Here is an 18,076-nt window from a genome sequence, read left to right as displayed (position 1 = left end):
AAAATTCCTCCTTTCTCCGTAAAGTCCATGACATGGATACCATAACATCACGAAGTTCACAATGCCAGGATCATGTCAGGATATTCGTAGTCGTGCACGTGCCTTTGAATTAAGGCTATCTCAAAATAAAAATCCCCCCCCCAAAAAAACCAAACAAAAATCTGAGTGCTTGAACAATATGTACAAAGAGTGACTTCCTGGTAAAACTTACGGCAGATCCAGAACCAATTTTTCCTGGAGCAATATTTCTTCGGGAGGGCCTTGAAATAAACGCTTAACTTTGGGGGCTTTTTAAACATGCACCTGGAAGGAATTGAACCAGTCTCCCCCAAATCTCATTTTTTTTCAAAAACCAAAACATTTTCCCCTTTTACTGGGCAGTACCTTCCCTTAAAACTTTTGAACACAACCTTAAGTTTGGAGGCAAGAGTGTTATATCACTGGCCTTTCTAGAACCAGTTACTGGGGTGCTGAATTTTTTTAATTGTTGACCTTGGTACTACTAACCAAAGTCACGCCATTGTAAAAAAAAAAAAAAAAAACTACAATGCCCCAGTTACCAGGTTGGAGTTACTGGGTTGGGGGCAGAATGAATCTGGAATTACACTCTGAAATTATTGCCCAAATTATTTCATTCTTACAAGAAACCTCTCTCTTGCAAAAGAAGATGCCAGAACAATTTCTAAACTTTTGATTTTTTCAGTTAAATAGCAAAAAGGTAATATGTTCCAAAGTTGCCCCGCATCCACCATGGATAGTGCCCTATTCGGATATGCTGTTCTGTATACGCACAAGCAATACAGGTGTTTCACAATGGTGCGTCTCAAAGAGTTTGCAACATGTTGGCCAATCACAATGCACAAAATCTGTCGATCGATTGTGCATTTAGAAAGGGTCGACAGATTGTGACCAACGTGTTGCAAACTCTTGGAGGCATTCCATTATGTTTACCAACACTGAATCAAGACGGTGCACCAGCTGAAATTCACAAATAAAATGGCCCAAATAATGAGCAACATCATCCTTCAGCTAGCTGTGAACAGATCTGCATTTTTTAATAAACCAAGCATCAAGAACCAAGTAATATTGATACAACCTAAAAAATACTCATAACCACAAATTCCTGAACTTTTTCCATTGTGCTAGTTAACAGTTATGGACATTTGACCTCATTTTTTTTTTCTTAAACTGAGGTGCTACATTATCTTCAAAAAGCTTTTTACTATTTAAAATGTTCAAGTTATGACACTGAGTTTAAAAATAGCTGTAAGATTTTATATTTTGAAATCACCTGCTGCATCTTTTGATTTTAGTCAAATATGGGAATGAATTTATGAAATGCCACTCCCTATTTTAAGCCACACACTTGACTCAACCTCAAAGCTAAAACCAGACAGGTAAAAATGCTTATTTGGGATAAGAAAATGTATTACAAAGTAAAAAACAAAAATGTACACAGTCCACTCCATTTGCTCATACAAAGCAGGAGCTATAAATTATCACTCTTTGAAAACAATAACACACACAACATTTCCTCTTCCCTCTCATAAATGATACAGAGAATTCTAAAAATCAGCCAGCCTTTTACAGCTAACATCTGAACTGATTAAGCGGACAGATTGAAGCCAGCATGTTGAAAACGGGGACCCAGTAAAATTTTTCGGATGATCAAGTTGTCTCGTTTCCTACGGGCAGATCTTTCTCTGTGATTATTTAATTCAAAACAGGCATTCACAGGGCAATACTGCACATCTTCGGAAGTCAAGAATATCAGCCACACCCCTTTAAGTGGCAATGCACAATAGGTCACGTGAGATGAGATGGGGGAGGGGTGTACTGCCTTTCAAAGGGGTGGGGGGCATCATTCTACATGTCCTTGTATCAACTGGAGAGCTCCAATACACAGTGGATACCCAAAGTAGAAAATATTTCGATTCAGAGCAGGAAATTTGACTACAATGATGCAATAAACTAGCCTCTGCAGTTTTCAATACAAATTTCAAATCTAACCACTTTAAAACTTCTAAACCAAAGAGTATCCAGTCACAAAATAAAATACAAATTCCTGTAAAGTTACATGAAACCTGTACTAACATACTAAAAGGTTAGATCAAGAGCCAACATTATCAGTCTAGAGTATTACCATATATGGGCATAGTGACGTTTCCTTTACTGATAGAGCAATCTTTGTCAAAATTCAATTTTGAATATCTCAAGTTGGCAATGACTAATTTTAAATCCCGTTGGTACAAACTTGTTTTAGAACTTCTAGTTTTTGTTTATAGTCAGGTTGTTTTGCACAGCCAACCAAATTTTTATAATTGAAATTTTTTTTGCTCCATATGCTGCAGTATGTAAGAAAAGCACCCTGTAACCTAGAAACACCCATGCAACCCATTGCAAGCTGCTAGAACAAGGCTTGTGATTGGTCAGATTGTGCGAGATTGTAATGTAATAGGCTGTCCAAACATAGTAATACTCCAGACTGATGATGATGCTCTTTTTTTAAGTACAGAAAACAGTGGCATAGCAAATGGGACACAGGCTAAATCCTGCAATGCATACTGGTTATCACTTGTTCCCATCTGATTTTTGCTTACCATGAAAACTGAATAAGCAATATTTCTACACAGGATCTGGCATTATGCCTAGGCCAAAATCAAGATTAGAATCAAAATTAGTAAACTTAAGTTACAAAATTCCTGTTATTGGACATTAACTGTCTAATTCATTTGACCTAAGCTGTTATTCTCCTCTAAGAATTATCCAATCTACTGATTACTTCCACTTTGTAGCTACGTTTTGCATTAGCCAACTAATAACATAAACATCAAGTATTATCATCATACAGTATTTATACACGGTCTGCAATTTGTACAAATGGGATTTGACAGAATATACAACCAATGCGTCTCAACTGTCAACCCCAAATTCTTAAAATATACAGTGCTCTTCGGTAATTACACAAGCCGCATTCCTTGGATGAAATAGTATACAAGCTTGCATGTGCCTCATGTATGGCAAGTGAGGTACATGTGTCTTCAATGACCTTATCTCCACATACAAGGAGACATCAGCCAACTTTGATAAATGGTTTTTTTTTTATTGTTTTTTAAACAACTGAGCGGAGAGGGTTTTTTGGGGGTGTGTTCTGCTCTCTTAAGAATTACAGATTTCAGAGGAAATGACTTTGGCATGTTATTTGATGCATCATTCATTCTGTCCCTGGACGGGGAAAATCCCTTCCCGAACTTTTGTGTTTGGGACTTCATGCTGACAAAGGACAGATATATTAACTACAGGACAACAGAGACTGAAGGTCAACTCCGTGGTTGAACAAGCTGCCTCCAGGAAATGATTGGCTGGTTGCATATTGCATGGTGAATCAATACCACAACTACACTGGAAAGTGATCAACTCTAAAAACGTAGACACTGTTCCCACCCCAAAGACCAAAAGTATGACAGAAGTCAACAGAGTTCTGACATAATGAACAATTAATTAATTGCAGTTACTGGACTATCTATACCATCGACACAGGTGTTTATACCTCTATCAGTGCATTATTTGTTGCTTTTGAACAGTTTTTTTTTTCTCGTTCTTATAATTATTATTATCTTTTTACAGTATTTACATCAGCTATGACAGCTGAGCTACGGAAGGAACATAATACTGAATGAAGGATGGACAGCATTATTTGTCTGGAAATAATCTTTACATAAGAAAGCTTGATTTTGGTGAAATTAAAGGCGAGAGAATAATTACAATGTATGTTAATTACACCAAAATGGGTACCACTTGAGTGACTATGATGATTTCCAACCGTTTTTTTCTAGAACGATTTTCCATTTGCAAAAATGTCCATTTTCCACATAATAAAATTCTTGATTCTGCTACAAACGTAATCATGTGCGCAAATCAGTTTTGATTTATCAACCCTTGGAAAAGATCTTCCAAATTGAAATAAGACACCCCCGAAGGATACAAGTTATGCTAATACTCAAAAGCTCCATACATGTTGTTGAATTTCCAACTTTTGCTGTCTTTTTTTAAATACACTACAATCAATTCAAACATGGTTCGACTGATTTCACATTCATATGTACTGAAGCTGTCTCTTCACCATTACCAAGGTTCCCCTCTGAGTGTGGAAGCAGCACTCTGATTGGTCAATAGGTTCAAAAATCCAAATTCCACATTTTAAGAGGAATTCTCCTAATTCTGTCCATTGTACTGCCGAAGCAGTGAATCATTAGCAAACAATGAAACAATCATTTAGCATTGTCCAGCATAATGAAGGAGGTCATGTTACGTTTGGGCAAATTCAAAAACATTTTCTGTTTAGAAAAAAATTGATACTGACAAATTTATACAGCAGACACGACTACAGGATGTTGTTGAAACAGTTACAATATTGTTTACAATTCTATATCATGGCTGTATCTTTATAAATTACTTGTAATCTGAAACCTAGTGCATTGTGCTTTTCCGAAAAGATAAGTTTAACACAAACATTCAAAGAGAGAGTGACATTCAATAACATGCATATTTTGTCTTTGACAACCTAACTTGATATCTGGCTTCCTTCTTTTACAAGTTTTAATTTTGTATTAACCACATGAAACAAAAAAGAACAGTCCAGAGCTTTGTTGAAATGAGTGTTCATTAGGAACGTAATGATACATCAATGTATCCATCAATCACAAGAATACCACCATATAGCATTGTGATATGAATATCCTATCGTAATTCCTGGCTGTGAATATGTTTTATTAAAATTAACTGGATTTCAAAATTGTGAACGAATCAAAATATATCTTGTAAAACATGAAAATGAAAATAGTTGTCATCACGGTAACAACTTAAGTTCAAGATATTCTGTAATCATTACACCCTTAGGAAGTAAGCATGTGTGATCACGTAGGTGGGGCGTATTTAGCCAATCTTGCACCTCCACATGTGGGATACGTTTCCTGTGACACTTTGTAAAAGGTGTAATGCACGTGAAGAAGTCTGCGCATGTCATCTAATATCCAATCACAAGACAGACAGCACCCTCAAAGGTGACCGCATATAGCCAATAGATTCCTGACAGCATTGTAGCAGTGCTTTTATCTGACAACTCACCACATTCCCTACCCGCAGACTACCAGCTAAGTTGAGTCATTTAAGCATTTAACTCGGCCGGCTAGGATATCACTTGCCATCACAATCCTTCCTGTATTCCATGTCAACTTTGCTCTGTGGATCACTGGTGACATGGTGATGGTATTGTAAGTACTGCTTGTAGCCTAAAACCAGCCTAGCACTGAGGGAAGATGAAGCTACCTACATAACTTGGGAAATTAGAGATTTGACGAGTGTAATGTAACAAATACATGTATCTTATCAATAAAGATCAGAGTTTAAAGGTTTCAAATCCAGTTGCTAGCCATATGCTGTGTCCTTAAGCAAGTCACTTCACCCAATTTGCCTCTCTCTATCCAGGAGTACCAATGGGTACCAGTCTTAGCTTGGGAGTAACCTGCCACGGACTAGCATCCCATCCAAGGGAAATAGAAATAGTCCCAGCCATTTCATGCTCATGATAGGTTTTTACTTACCAACAGAAAAATGAATAGAACTACTAATGACTGCTAAAAATAGACCACAGAGAAGCCTGAGTTAATCAAGTTAATTGCTGCAACATGGCTGGATTCGGGATTCCTTGGTAATCCAGGAGGCTTACGCATCCATGCTTTTGCTCATTGCTGCGTTACTAGAGGTGCTCCATAGAACTGGAAGCAGGGTCACCACAGGAGTATCAGGGGGGCAAATGAGAAGGCCCTTGACGATGACTGCCAGTCTCAGCATAACACATTAACACTTGTATAATGTTACATGAAGTTTTCACAGCCTCTGTCCGTGTTCAAATGCATGGTGCTGTTGATGTGCTTTGAAAAGAATGACACAGACGAACGGGAAAGTGATATGGTGATTCAGCAATTTTAGGTGACTTCTCAGAATCAACAAAATTACTATTTTCACCAGATTTATCAATCCTGTTAAAATTTCTGAAGAAAAAAATCAAAGAACCAAAACTCCCACAAAAAAAAAAAAAAAAGAAATGAAAAATATTAATGACAAATTGAAAAAGGTGGAGGGCGTGATGTTGGGATCCTAGTAAAATCTTTCTGAAAGGCAAAAAAAACCTGAAGAGAAAACTGTGATATGACCAGTCCACAAAATGTGTTTTTCTTTTTGCATTTTTGTCCAACAAGCAAGACACCCTCCAAGGTTCAACATATACGGTATTTGTGGGATAAAGATTTAAATAAGGATTTGTCAGTTACCTTGGAAGTACTGTGAACTTAATATGTACACGCATTGCCGGTGTTCAAATAAGTTCAACTATTTACAGTGCTTTCTTTTCCTTTCACTGGCAAGATTTCAGACAGCAGATTTTCTTTTTCCTCACAATGCCAACCCACCCTTTGACCACTTTACTACAATTGTTTTACACTATAAAGGCTCTATGGAGATACTGTTCCCACCCAGGTTGAATGACTTTTACTAGGGGAAAGTTTAATTTCTTCTGTAATTTTGCCCACTTGTCTCATACTTACATTTATAGAAGTGAGTTTTAATCTCAATGCCCTGCAAGATTTCTTTGACCATGTCAATCACTTTGTTGATTTCCATGTCATTAAGTCCTGCCTTCCTGTTCCACACTTGTATGATGTCGACATCGAGGTTTCGTATACTGACGCTTACACCACAGATCTCGTCATCTGAATGGCCAGATCGTTTGAGTGGGGAATAATTGTGTCAGCAAAATTGTTACAACTATAAATACAGAAGTGGAGGGATACTGTTGATGGGGGGGGGAGTTGGGCTAGTGGATTCAAGTTTGAACCAATTGATAATTGATATTATCCTCCTATGACTGGAACACTTGACAGGGTTTTTCTTTTATGTACTGCTTCAATTTGTAAGGGAATTCCTAGCTTTATCTTATCCACCATGAGCAGAAGCACCCCCATCAGTTGAAAAAAAGCCATGTTGGTAGGGAGTGTTCATGTTGTTGGTAGCGACGCAACCGTAATGTGTGCATTTCATAGTAGTTTGTGAACCAGTGAAGTGTAGCTCCCACCAAAGGAGCCTGCCTTGCTGGAAAAAATGCATCCTTTCTTGCTTCCGCTCAGGGCAGCTTGGTAAAAACAGTGAACTGGTTGTGACAAGGACAATTATTTCTTGAGATCTAACGACCCTCTCTGCACTCCCACCTAAATGATTTTGGAGGTGAAAACGAAGGGGATCATTTGGAGACAGACTGCACTGGAATGAGGGTTTGGTTAGAGGTGTTGAGGGCAAAATCATCCTGTTTGTTCAGATCAATCTAAATGATATGGCATGCAGGTCTTCATTTAGGAAAGGACAGAATGATGGATTTTCTTTCAACTGTACCTGGGACATTGTTGAAACCCAGTTATCACTGTTCAAGTCACGAGTTTGTTCTATCCACACTGTGTCAGATGTCATCATTGGCATGCTAATGATACTCACATGTATCTGGTTTCTCTGTCATTAACTTGACCTGTGATATTTTGTGAAACATCTGCCCCATTTTTATTCCCATAAAAACTCCGCTACAGGTGTAATCAAATCTGGAATTTGGAGGATGCAACTTTCTTCATGCTTGTTGTAACTAGTACAAAAAAAAATCCACATATGAAATGTATGTGAACTTTAAAAGAGAAAAAAACAGCCCTGTTTCAGGCACATGGTCTGCCAGGATTGCATGCAATGCCATTTGTTAAATGTTCTTTATATTTTAAGGGTACCTGGTTACTTGGTATTGACATAAAACAGGTAACCAGTTCCAAAAATACCTGTAAATGCACATCCCCTAATTGTAACACAAGGTGGTGGTGTTGAAAAGGCAAATTTATTCAAGTCTTACAAAAAGAAAAGTGACTCGAATCGGACTCAGACTTGAGTCTGAACAAGTGACTCAACTCAACAAAACTGAATGCAACACACTGGACATGGTCAACGATGCAATTACCTGGTGATATGCAAGATGAAAATCGCTCCCCTATTGTAGCCAGAAGGAGCTCTTTCCATGCTTTTCCCTACAAGTTCAACAGAAATAACAAAGAGCTGTAAAGAAAATGGTTTTGTTTAATGGCCCTGAATGAATGACGATAAGCAAACAATTTTTCTCGTTTCTAAGGCCGATGGTAATAGTGAAAACTAAAGGAAATTGCAACGTACTCCTCATCTGTAGTGTAACATAATTTCCAGAGTGGACTTGTACACGTACGTACTGTGATTAGCTCCATTCATAGAAGATCTGTTATCATGTTAATAATTAGCAAGGTTTACTTTCTGTGATTATTTCATAGTGAATACTTTTGGAATCAGTTTCTCAAAGAGGACTCTCACAAGCCTCCATGTAGGCCGATACTGTTCTGCCTAAAACTGGGGCAGGTCTCACACCAGACAGATTGTGCACAGGAAAACCAAAGAGTTACGTGAATCCTGAACTCTTCACCTCAGGGAAAACAAACAAGGAAACAATCACTCTTTTTTGCCAAACATATCCCTATTACGCTGCAAACAGTAAAGCTTCGAAAGTTGAATGACATTCTCACCGTCTGATCCTTTGGTACTTTGAACTTCCAGTCTCCTCCACTTGCATTGCTGGGATCTTCCCTACAGTAAAAAAAGAACAGAACAATGGAACCTTTCGTATCAATCCAACAAACTCAAGTGTCTATAAATGTAACTTACAACCATGAAGCAAGAAAAACAGGTCAACTGTGAGGGAAAAGATCTGAAACTCCAAGCAGTAGAAAAATTTATGTCCTAAAAGTCATGTTTTCAATGACACTGATGAATAAGAATCAACAGGAATCATGTGATCTGCACGAAATAACATTTTGGTGGGTAACCACCTTTTTCTTAGTCTGGTTCCTGGACCTGATTATTCTCAAGAAGTGTAGAAATTTTAGTTCAGGTAGCCACCATTGACAAAAACAAACACGATGAAATGTTGGATGTATGATGTGATGTCTGAGATGCAGGGCATATGTGCTGGTTCAAAAGAAACTATTATCAAAATGTATGAAAAAGTGGGAGCAACAATTTAAAGACATGACAAGAAGCTGAAAAAATTATCAGAATCATGCAACATGTTCGGAAATTGGTGAAGAAAGGTGGTTTACACATTTTAGATATTTCCTAATAACGATAATGGATCCAGACCATTTCGCCCAATTTTAGAATATTTTGGAAATAGGAGGAGTTCTTCCCATTTTTATTAAGCGACTGGTAGCTACTGGTCCTAAGATTTCTCAAAGTACATGTATCTCTTGGTCTGGGAACCAGACTAGCCTTTGCTAGGCAGATATTTCCACAGATTTGTTAGGGATCAGCTGTAAGCCTGTCAAGAGCAACATATTACATACTCAGGTTACACTTCAGCTGACGACTTGGTTTTGTTTTGCAAAACCAAGTCGTGATGCATATATTTTTCAAGGTGTGCTGAAAGTAAATACACTGAACAAGTCGCCGTGCTCACGATAATTGTCTGTCATTAATGGTTACTCTCTGTCATTTGAGGGCCTGTTTGATTCCCAAGGATCTGGATCTTGATCAGTGGCCTCAACACTGGTTTGCTGCATCAGTTAGGTGGGTTTTGGTGTCAGAGAACCAACGACGGATTGCTGATCAAGATCCAATCCATGTGAAAGAAACAGGTTGTTATTCAAAGACCTGATGCCAGGAATAGCAGCTGTCATATTATAGATATTTCCGGAGAGGACTGAAATCGGGGATGTCACAATCAAGAACGGATTCATAAACACCTGTTACTAGTTTTGTTCCCTTTACTTGAAGCTCAAGACGAGGTGAGTTTAAATACCCTAACTAGAAGATAATCTGCATTAATACGTTTATTCCAGATTTAGTAAACAGAGCTCAGCAAATACAAATTTCCCATTAAAGCGGTGTCTTGGTACCAGAAATTTAGTAGTTACAATGTTTGGGAACATGTCTATTTAGAACGGAAAGACCAATAACAGCACACTAATTATTCCCAAATATCTTCTGTCAATGTTACATGCTCTGCTGCTATTGATTTGATAAAGTTCAGAGCACAAAATTGTCCCTCATCACATAACATAAAATTCAATTCTTTCGGTGTTCTTAAGCACTTTTCCTCCGCAGGCTCTGCTCTATCTCCTGATGTTACCGTCATTTTTGGCCCACAGGAGCTGGCAAAACCATGGCTAGTTGTCACCACAAACACAAAAAAATACTTCAAGAGGAGTTACTACGTCCCAAACAATAACAATAAACATATCAAACAATAAATTCAAACAAACATTAGAACTGAAAACTAAATGCAACACTCTTTAAAATTAGTGGAGCATGTGCAAAGGTTTGAGGTTAAATCTGACAAGAAGATAGGATGGTATTTCTGAACACTTCAGCCGTCCATACAAATAGTAGGCAAAGTAAGAACGGTCTGTCGAAGATTGTACATACGTACATGTTTGCTATTGCAGGACAAGGGTTCATGATGGAATGCACACCAACAGAGACACCCATGCTATCATCTGGTCTCTTGCAAGTCAAATGGCATGACTTCCTACAGAGTACCAGTTGCACTGTCAAAATTTTGGCACCGACATAAGATGTGCCGTATACCGAAAAAACATGGAACACAACGTTGGTGCATTTAAAACATTGCGCATACTGTGTGCACACGCACATGGTGGCATAGCATGCATAGTTGTAATTTGCCAACAAAGATGGCCTGTGTGAGAAGGGTCTGTTAATTGACCAAACAACGCCCCCTGTTGTTGCCTTCGTCACTGGTGATGTGACTCATACATCAAGCTGCATTTTGAAGTAAGGGTTGTGGCTAGAAACAACATTTACACCTATGGCAGCCAGTGTCTAGTGACTGCAACTACATGTACTTCCCATAGGTGCCTGTGCTTCTCTTAGCCATAGCCAGCTCATTTGGACATAGCCTCAATTACATTATGGCTTACAAAAGCTTTGAAATATAGGACCTCAGAAGCAAAGAACCTAACCCTCTTTCTTCAGTGGTGAACCCTGTGCTGACAGTGAAGTGCATTTTCACATCCAGATGCTCAAGTTTGTGCACATTCAAACGAAAACTCAGCTTGAGTACTGTGTGTGCACTTCATCAGCCCACACTGGCGCAGTGGTACACTGGTAAATCCGACTGATCTGCCTGAAAAATTCCGAGCATACCTCATGCGTGATTCACGTTTGTGATTCATGCCAGTACAAGTTCAATCATTAAATGACGCTGTGTGTCTCTCTGTAGGCTTTATTAGTTATATGCAAGGGTACATGAAATCATGAGCAAGGTACACTTTGAATTTCTGAGACAGGCCCTCTGAATTCCCCCAAGACTGGATTTGGTTCAGCATCTTGAGTGCACCTTCTGTTGCTGTACCATTTATTTACACTGCCTAGGTGTCTTTGCAAGCTTAAAAGCAATAGAAACCATATCCAGACTTGAGTCAAGACTAGTTTAAGCAGACACATTTTATGCAAATGACCTACCACATTGGTTTAATTTTGTTCCTCATGAGATGATAGCTGAACCGATAAGCAAGTCTGTCAACATCGGGGATGTTGTTGTATACAGCCCAGAAGCTCTGGAAAAACAAATCCACACATTTACTAATTTTTTTTATTTATTGTGAATGAACGTAATTAAACACTAGTTGGTACATGAAATATTTATATTAACTTGTCTCAGTACAGCAAGGCTTTATAAATGTATTGCGTTTCCATCTTCACAGAGGTTTATTTGCTCTAAATCAAACAAATTAATTTCTGAGAAAAAAAGGTGAAATACAGCCAACATTTTTAATTTTATTTTTCATGAGTTTTCTTCATCAAAGTGTGGTATACAAAATGGATGTACTGGATGTTGCACTCAATGAACAATCGAAGCAATTAACTAGAACAGAAAAGGCTGTCACGGCTTGCTGCTCATGTGCATATCTGCAAATTAATTCAATTACACAAGCTTACGATAGATAGTATTTTCTGTCTTTTGCTACACACATTGACCTTCTCTGGTTACAGGTTAAATACTGAAAATTTTAAAATTAATTGCACGTCAATAATTTTGTTTCAGAGTTATCTTTTTGGCAGTGCAAAATTCATCCAGTATTTGCTCAAATTCAGGGTAAATGTACAACATACAACTACTAAAATATAAGAAAATGTACAATCGTTAATCAACCACCATTGCCACCTAACTCATTCCTCCCAATGAATCCCCTAACATATCCTAGTTAAGCCCCTAATCATCATCTCAATGCACCTACATGTATCCTGCCAAATGTTGAACAGAAAAACAGCGAAAAAATTCGCATGACATGTTTCAAACATCTTGAAGAGCTGTACTTTTCTTGCTGTACTTTTCTTGACTTTTTTTTAATGATGGTAATTATCAATGACGGTGTACCCTATTGTTAGGGTTTCCCAACGACTTTGTTGCAGTTGGAACAGTCTCAATAGTAACTGGGACTAACCCAAGTACACATCAAATTGGGACCAATTCCACTGATGTCATTGGGATCTCACATTGCTGTTAATCCCGTCAACTTGTGATCAACTTAGGACTTTGACTACAACACTGCCAAAAAAAAAAGACGCCAATCCACAGACACACTCCTCATAAACCATCATGCAATGTACAACTTGAGGCATAACTGGGGTGAATATTCTAGATGGGGGCACCCGGGGGTGCATATATTTTTCAAGGTGTGCTGAAAGTAAATACACTGAACATTGCAGAGTTTTGGTTTAGTTCAAGATGAGGAAAGGGAAAAGGGTGCAAAAGGATATCCTGTGTCCCCTCCAATTAAATAAATCGCTGGGGGCCATCAGAAAGCAGGAGATATTTTAAGACAGAATCGATGGTGAAATAAAAAGGGTTAGTGTTGCTGGTCGAAGTCACTTGATCTGGAGAAAGTCAGATTGTGCATGTTCACCTCAACTGTGGAAACAGTGTAAATCTTCTGCAAGTTGGCCTCTACTTGAGCGGCTGTTGAATTTGGAATTGACCTGTGGACAAGACATGTAGAAGTATCTAAGTAGATATCATGCACTGAAATCTAGGAAACTGTCCTACCTGGTCATTCATGATGGGTATTTGTGGATATGGTTTGGAAAATATCACTTGCCGATTTTAGACTTGGATGCAGTAATGGGTAGTTTAAAAAATTTTCTACTATTTTAGAAGCAGTGAAAGTGGGAAATCCAACAACTACGAGTCGTAAAGCCAGATAAAATACAGTTAATAATTAAAAGGGTAATCTACTAAAATTGTGTGCACTTTGTAAAGTGGTGTAATGATTCAAATTTATTTTAGTAATGTGCAATATTACCCCTAGAACTACAGGCCTCCTTGTTTAATGTTTTGTCTCTCCAACTCGAGTTTGGAGGGGCAAACCTTGGAGCCCGAGGTTGTTGCTGAGGCATTTCAAATTAACTGGCTGAACACACTCTGATCTACAGCACTTGCATTGCAAAGTGGCCAGTGAGCATCACCAGAAAACAGCTCAGTTCATCTGCATAGAAATTACATTTATATAAGGCAGATAAGCCCCCTCCTCGAAATATGATTATTAAAGTTCAGCTCCATTTTCCAGTTCTCTGAGCCCCTCGTTACACGTTCGATTCTTCAAAATGAAAAAAACCTGCCAAGTTTCCAAAGACTATTTGGGGCTTGGGTCCCCTTGACAAAAGAACTATTTGTATATATGCAATAACTGACAACTGAAATCTCACTAGGGCCTACGGTCCACAGTGTGAACACATGAAAGCCGACTAAAAATAAAAAGTAAAATATTAACCAGTTAACCACTGCCGAAGTTGATCAGCGAACATTTGTATATATAATGTTGCTTCCTCGTTCCTTTCAACAAGTTCAAACTGATTAAATATCTCCAAACCTGTCCAGCCAAAATGTCCAAGGAGTGTTCAGAGGCACTCCTGTACCCTCAAGGCCTGCAGCTGAGGAAATGGATTGGAAATCAACATCTTCTGAGTTGTCAGAAAAGCCCCTCAACTCAGGGTCCTGTGGCTGTCGGATCTCCGAGGCCGCCATATCTTCAGCACAGCAGCGCACAGGCAGCCCGGTATGGTTGGGTTTATTATTATATTGCGCACAGGCCAGGGTCATCACGTGATCAAAACAGAAAACGTCACGCATGGCCAGCCAGCTGTGCATATTGCACCTGTGCATCTGTATATATCCGGGTCAGTGTTGAAACCTTGCGGGCCGGGCATGCTTGGCAAAGGATATAAAGCATGGAGGAAAGTTTTTTAAATTCCACCACCATTATTGGTATAAAGAATTATACTAAGCAAAGGCGAGTGAAAAATTATGTTCTCTCTCACAATTCATTTCTCAGTTTAAGTTTTTGATGAGGACATCTACACTCGCGTTTCAATGCTTGCATCTATAACTAACTGCAACCCATGCCAAATTGCGCGATGAATTTTACATTTGTAGCATTTTCACTTAACATAACGGTCCAACTGATTATTGATTGTCTTGTTATTTCGTTTGTTTGTTTTGCCTATTTAGCCACTGTTATACAAAGTTATATTGCGAAAATTTTGAGGAACTGAGGAAGGTCGATCACGTCGTGCATCGACACCCCCCCCTTCGTTGCAACTTGCGTTGAGCTGAACAAGACATCCAACCATGTACCCTGATCCTCTACCGGAGATGAAGCACAATTTGTGTCTTCGGAAACACCTACCCCGGCTTTCAGGGAAACAATGACCTTGGCGTTCGACTGGCGTCAAATGTTTCGCTGTGAAATTTTTTTTGAGTGAAGACGAAGCAATTTTATACAGGGCCACGATTTAGAAAAATGGCCTGCGCTGGTTATCTGTAGCAAGTCTAGTTTTTGATAGACATTTCCCAAAGTACCAGCTTACTGTTCATCAGTGTCACGAGTTAAGTCTGTTCACCATCGCCTCCCAGCTCTATCTAGTATCTGCATACTTCATACGGGGCACTAGAACACGGTGCACCAGACTCACATTATTATCGCGCACCAACTGATAAAGGAAGACTGTGGGCTTTGTTGAGCACAAGAATCATCAAAAAATGGCTGAATTCTGGCAGCTCGTTCTCTTTGTGATGGCTCTGTGCCTTCCTGTCGTGTCTGCCTTCGATGCAGGCGATGCTATAGCCCTCATTTTTGGGCTAATCTTCGGCATCCTGGGGATATGCGCTTGTCTAGGGTGCTACGCCCGCAGAAGATCCGGAGGCAATTTGTAACGATTGTTGGGCAATGTGAGGAAAGGAGCGGCGGCGACCTAAGCTACGTCCAACCATGGCTGATGTTGGGCATCTACGCGGTAAAATGAAGCTTATTTGATGAACTATAAGTACATTCTTGGATGAGATGTCTTACAGAACTAAAGCCATAGTTCATTGTAGCTTGAAGTTATCATAACTTCATAAGAATCTATCGTCTATGGCGTACGCTTGCGTGCGTGCACAGCCAGTACTTTATAAACTTAATTAAACTGCAGTTGATGAAGATTATTTTGTGATAAAATGCTGTACACTAATAAAACGGATCATGTGCAGCAAGCAGATCAACTTGGAACAACATGAAAGATGAGCAAAGAATCAACATAAACAGTGTCACAGACACGACGGAAAACTTCATCCAAGAAGAGGAAGCCAGGTTCACGCGCTCTGAAAAGGTCACCCCAAAACAGTCTGCCATTCTGCTGTGTTGTATTCCTCACCAAAATCAACAATACCGTAAAACTCTTTGAAGCTCCAAAAAGTTTGAGAAATTAAATGATAGGATAGGCCTGAAACAAATACATCCCCTGAATGAGAAATCAGATGACTTGCAAAAATTCCACTATCGGGTGAAATGGTCTGGTTCTTCAATCGAGTAAACTGTTCCTGTCAAGGTGTGCAGTGGCAAAGGGAGTGACCATTCGTCCAGTCCGGTTCAACTTTGGACATCGGAATTTATCCGACCTGCATCACTTTTGGTATTGATGTTACGGGAGGTTGAACTATCATCTCTGGATCTACCAACAGACAAATCCACAACGGACAAGATGTCGGCGTGCAGCATTTTTCAAAATCAACAGTGGTCCAATGTGTTAGTACTCCCACCTCACTTCCTGTCTTGTCCTGTCCTGTTCAAGGTCCTGTGACGTCTCGCTGGGTTTGTCTCATCCAAGCATTCCTGTTGGTTGGCATCTCAGAGACTGGAAATGGACTGTTGCACACTGCTAGTTTGAAGACTCAGTCTATTTCGCTTCACATAGTATTTTTCTTTGAGGCACAGATTGCAGCTTGTAGGTCGAGACCATACTAAAACAATCAACAGGGAATAAAGTTTGCAAACCAGCAGTTTGGGCCACTAGTGAAAGATAACTGAAAAGAAAAAACAATGAAAACAGACCCCAACAAGGATTTGTCATCTCTCTCCATTTTAAACAATTTGTTGGTATCATTCATTTCAGGAACATTCCTCCATCATGGTAACAGATCATTTTGGTTCTTCAGAAGGTTTACAGTATTGTACAATGTTACTACATAGTTTGACAAAGGTTTGTAATCAAAAATTACTACATTGTTTGACAAAGGTTTGTAATGCACTGCAAATGTAGCAAATTTTCAATCATATATTACATCTTTCCATTTTTAGTTCCTAAATGAAAATCTCATTTCATCTCTTTTTCAGCATCGTGTTGTTGAACAATTTTATGCTTTGGTCTGTTATTTAATTACAAGAAACATTCCAATCATTAAGAGTCTGAAATCTTCTCTACAACTAAAAACCAGGGAGTTTTAGGGGGCTATGTTCCCATAGCAACTTAGAAACAGTTCCATGTATTGATGTTAGAAGCATCTCTAAAAGTTTATTATCTGTTTAGATATTAAACTAATTTCTCTAATCAGTTCATCACAAGGAGGAGTTGGGTTTTTTCTGGAAATTGTTTCCAGGTTTTCCTAGATGTATACTTTTGCTTTGTGTATTCCTTGTCAAATAGGCTTAATTACTATGCCCAGCGACACTTCTTTGGACATTGTTCTGAGAACATAATTTTACAAATTGCACAAGACCAGTGGAAGTAATTACGGAGTTGAGGAATTCAGTGAATCAAGGTTAACGCATGCATAGGACACTTAACCAAGGTTTCTAAAATAGTTTTTGTATGGCCACCTTTACATGTTGTGACTACAGAGAATGGCAAAAGTGAACAACTTTCAATGTAATGGAAAAATTAGACACTAGTACTGTATATAATACATGTACAAATAATTACCAGATTGGCCTGCATACCTTAGCTTTGCTTTTATAAAATTTGCAGCTCCCTCAACAGTCTGAAACTCGTTATGAACTAACATGAATTTATGCTTCACACAGTAATTGTTGTTTTAAGAAAGATATGTATGAGTTCTTTGGTCGAAAATTAACCGAAAATCTTTTAAATGCGAATGCAGTCACTTAAGTGTATTTAGTACAAGTTCATTGAAGTAAAATGGTTATTTGGGTTTAAAACAAGGGCTTTTCAAAAGAATTGTTAAAATTGCCTCGTGATATATGTTTAATTGTGCCGCACAATAAGTCCTCCGTGCATAATGTGGATAATCATTTGCATATTCATTGGAATCATTTTCATATAGATACCAAACTAAAGTCTTATATTTGATTCATGCCTGACAGTGTTAATACTTATGTAAACTTAATTCACATTCAACATAACAATTGTAACCTAATTACTAAGTGTTGTAAAAATACCAGAAAACACTTTGAAAGCTTGAAACGTGACCTGCTTTGTTAAAATGAGTCAAGTCGGCAGAACCACATGTGAGCAACAGGCCCTTGAAAGAACCTTGCAGCATGTAAATCAATGAAACTGTTACCATTGTTCATTCACATTCACAGGAAGGCAAATTGAGTAATCCGTCATCACAAAGAGCTAAGGTTGCTATTTCGTATACAAACTGAGACAAAATTATCGAAAAATGGCCTTC

General features: G+C 38.6%; 1 protein-coding gene across 2 annotated transcripts; it reads right to left on the bottom strand.

Moving 5' to 3' along the window:
- Nucleotides 1-1,030: 1,030 nt before the first annotated feature.
- eif4e3 (eukaryotic translation initiation factor 4E family member 3) lies at nt 1,031-14,198 on the bottom strand. 2 transcript variants are annotated; one of them, XM_022243074.2, is made up of 7 exons: nt 13,998-14,196; nt 13,035-13,107; nt 11,590-11,684; nt 8,637-8,697; nt 8,048-8,114; nt 6,606-6,770; nt 1,031-5,933 (listed from the first exon to the last, which is right to left on the bottom strand). In XM_022243074.2, exons 1-7 carry the CDS (start codon nt 14,150-14,152, stop codon nt 5,890-5,892), a joined length of 660 nt encoding a protein of 219 aa, XP_022098766.1. In that variant the 5' UTR covers nt 14,153-14,196; the 3' UTR covers nt 1,031-5,889. The 2 variants fall into 2 exon arrangements, with proteins under 2 accessions (XP_022098766.1, XP_086991675.1); XM_087135549.1 differs by lacking the exons at nt 1,031-5,933; nt 6,606-6,770 and adding an exon at nt 6,812-7,687 and having other exon boundaries at nt 13,998-14,198.
- Nucleotides 14,199-18,076: the final 3,878 nt, after the last annotated feature.

The sequence above is a fragment of the Acanthaster planci genome, linkage group LG04 (genome assembly GCF_054643075.1).
Source record: "Acanthaster planci isolate LZ-2023a linkage group LG04, COTS_SCS, whole genome shotgun sequence".
Lineage (NCBI taxonomy): Eukaryota > Metazoa > Echinodermata > Asteroidea > Valvatida > Acanthasteridae > Acanthaster > Acanthaster planci.
This window is presented reverse-complemented; position numbering and strand designations above follow the sequence as displayed.

Coding starts and splice junctions, on each gene's coding strand:
- eif4e3 (XM_022243074.2), bottom strand. CDS start 14,152: ATGGCGGCCTCGGAGATCCGACAGCCACAGGACCCTGAGTTGAGGGGC. Junction 13,108..13,997: donor TGGACATTTTGGCTGGACAG/GTTTGGAGATAT, acceptor TCTTGTCCACAG/GTCAATTCCAAATTCAACAG. Junction 8,115..8,636: donor AAGTACCAAAGGATCAGACG/GTGAGAATGTCA, acceptor TTGAACTTGTAG/GGAAAAGCATGGAAAGAGCT.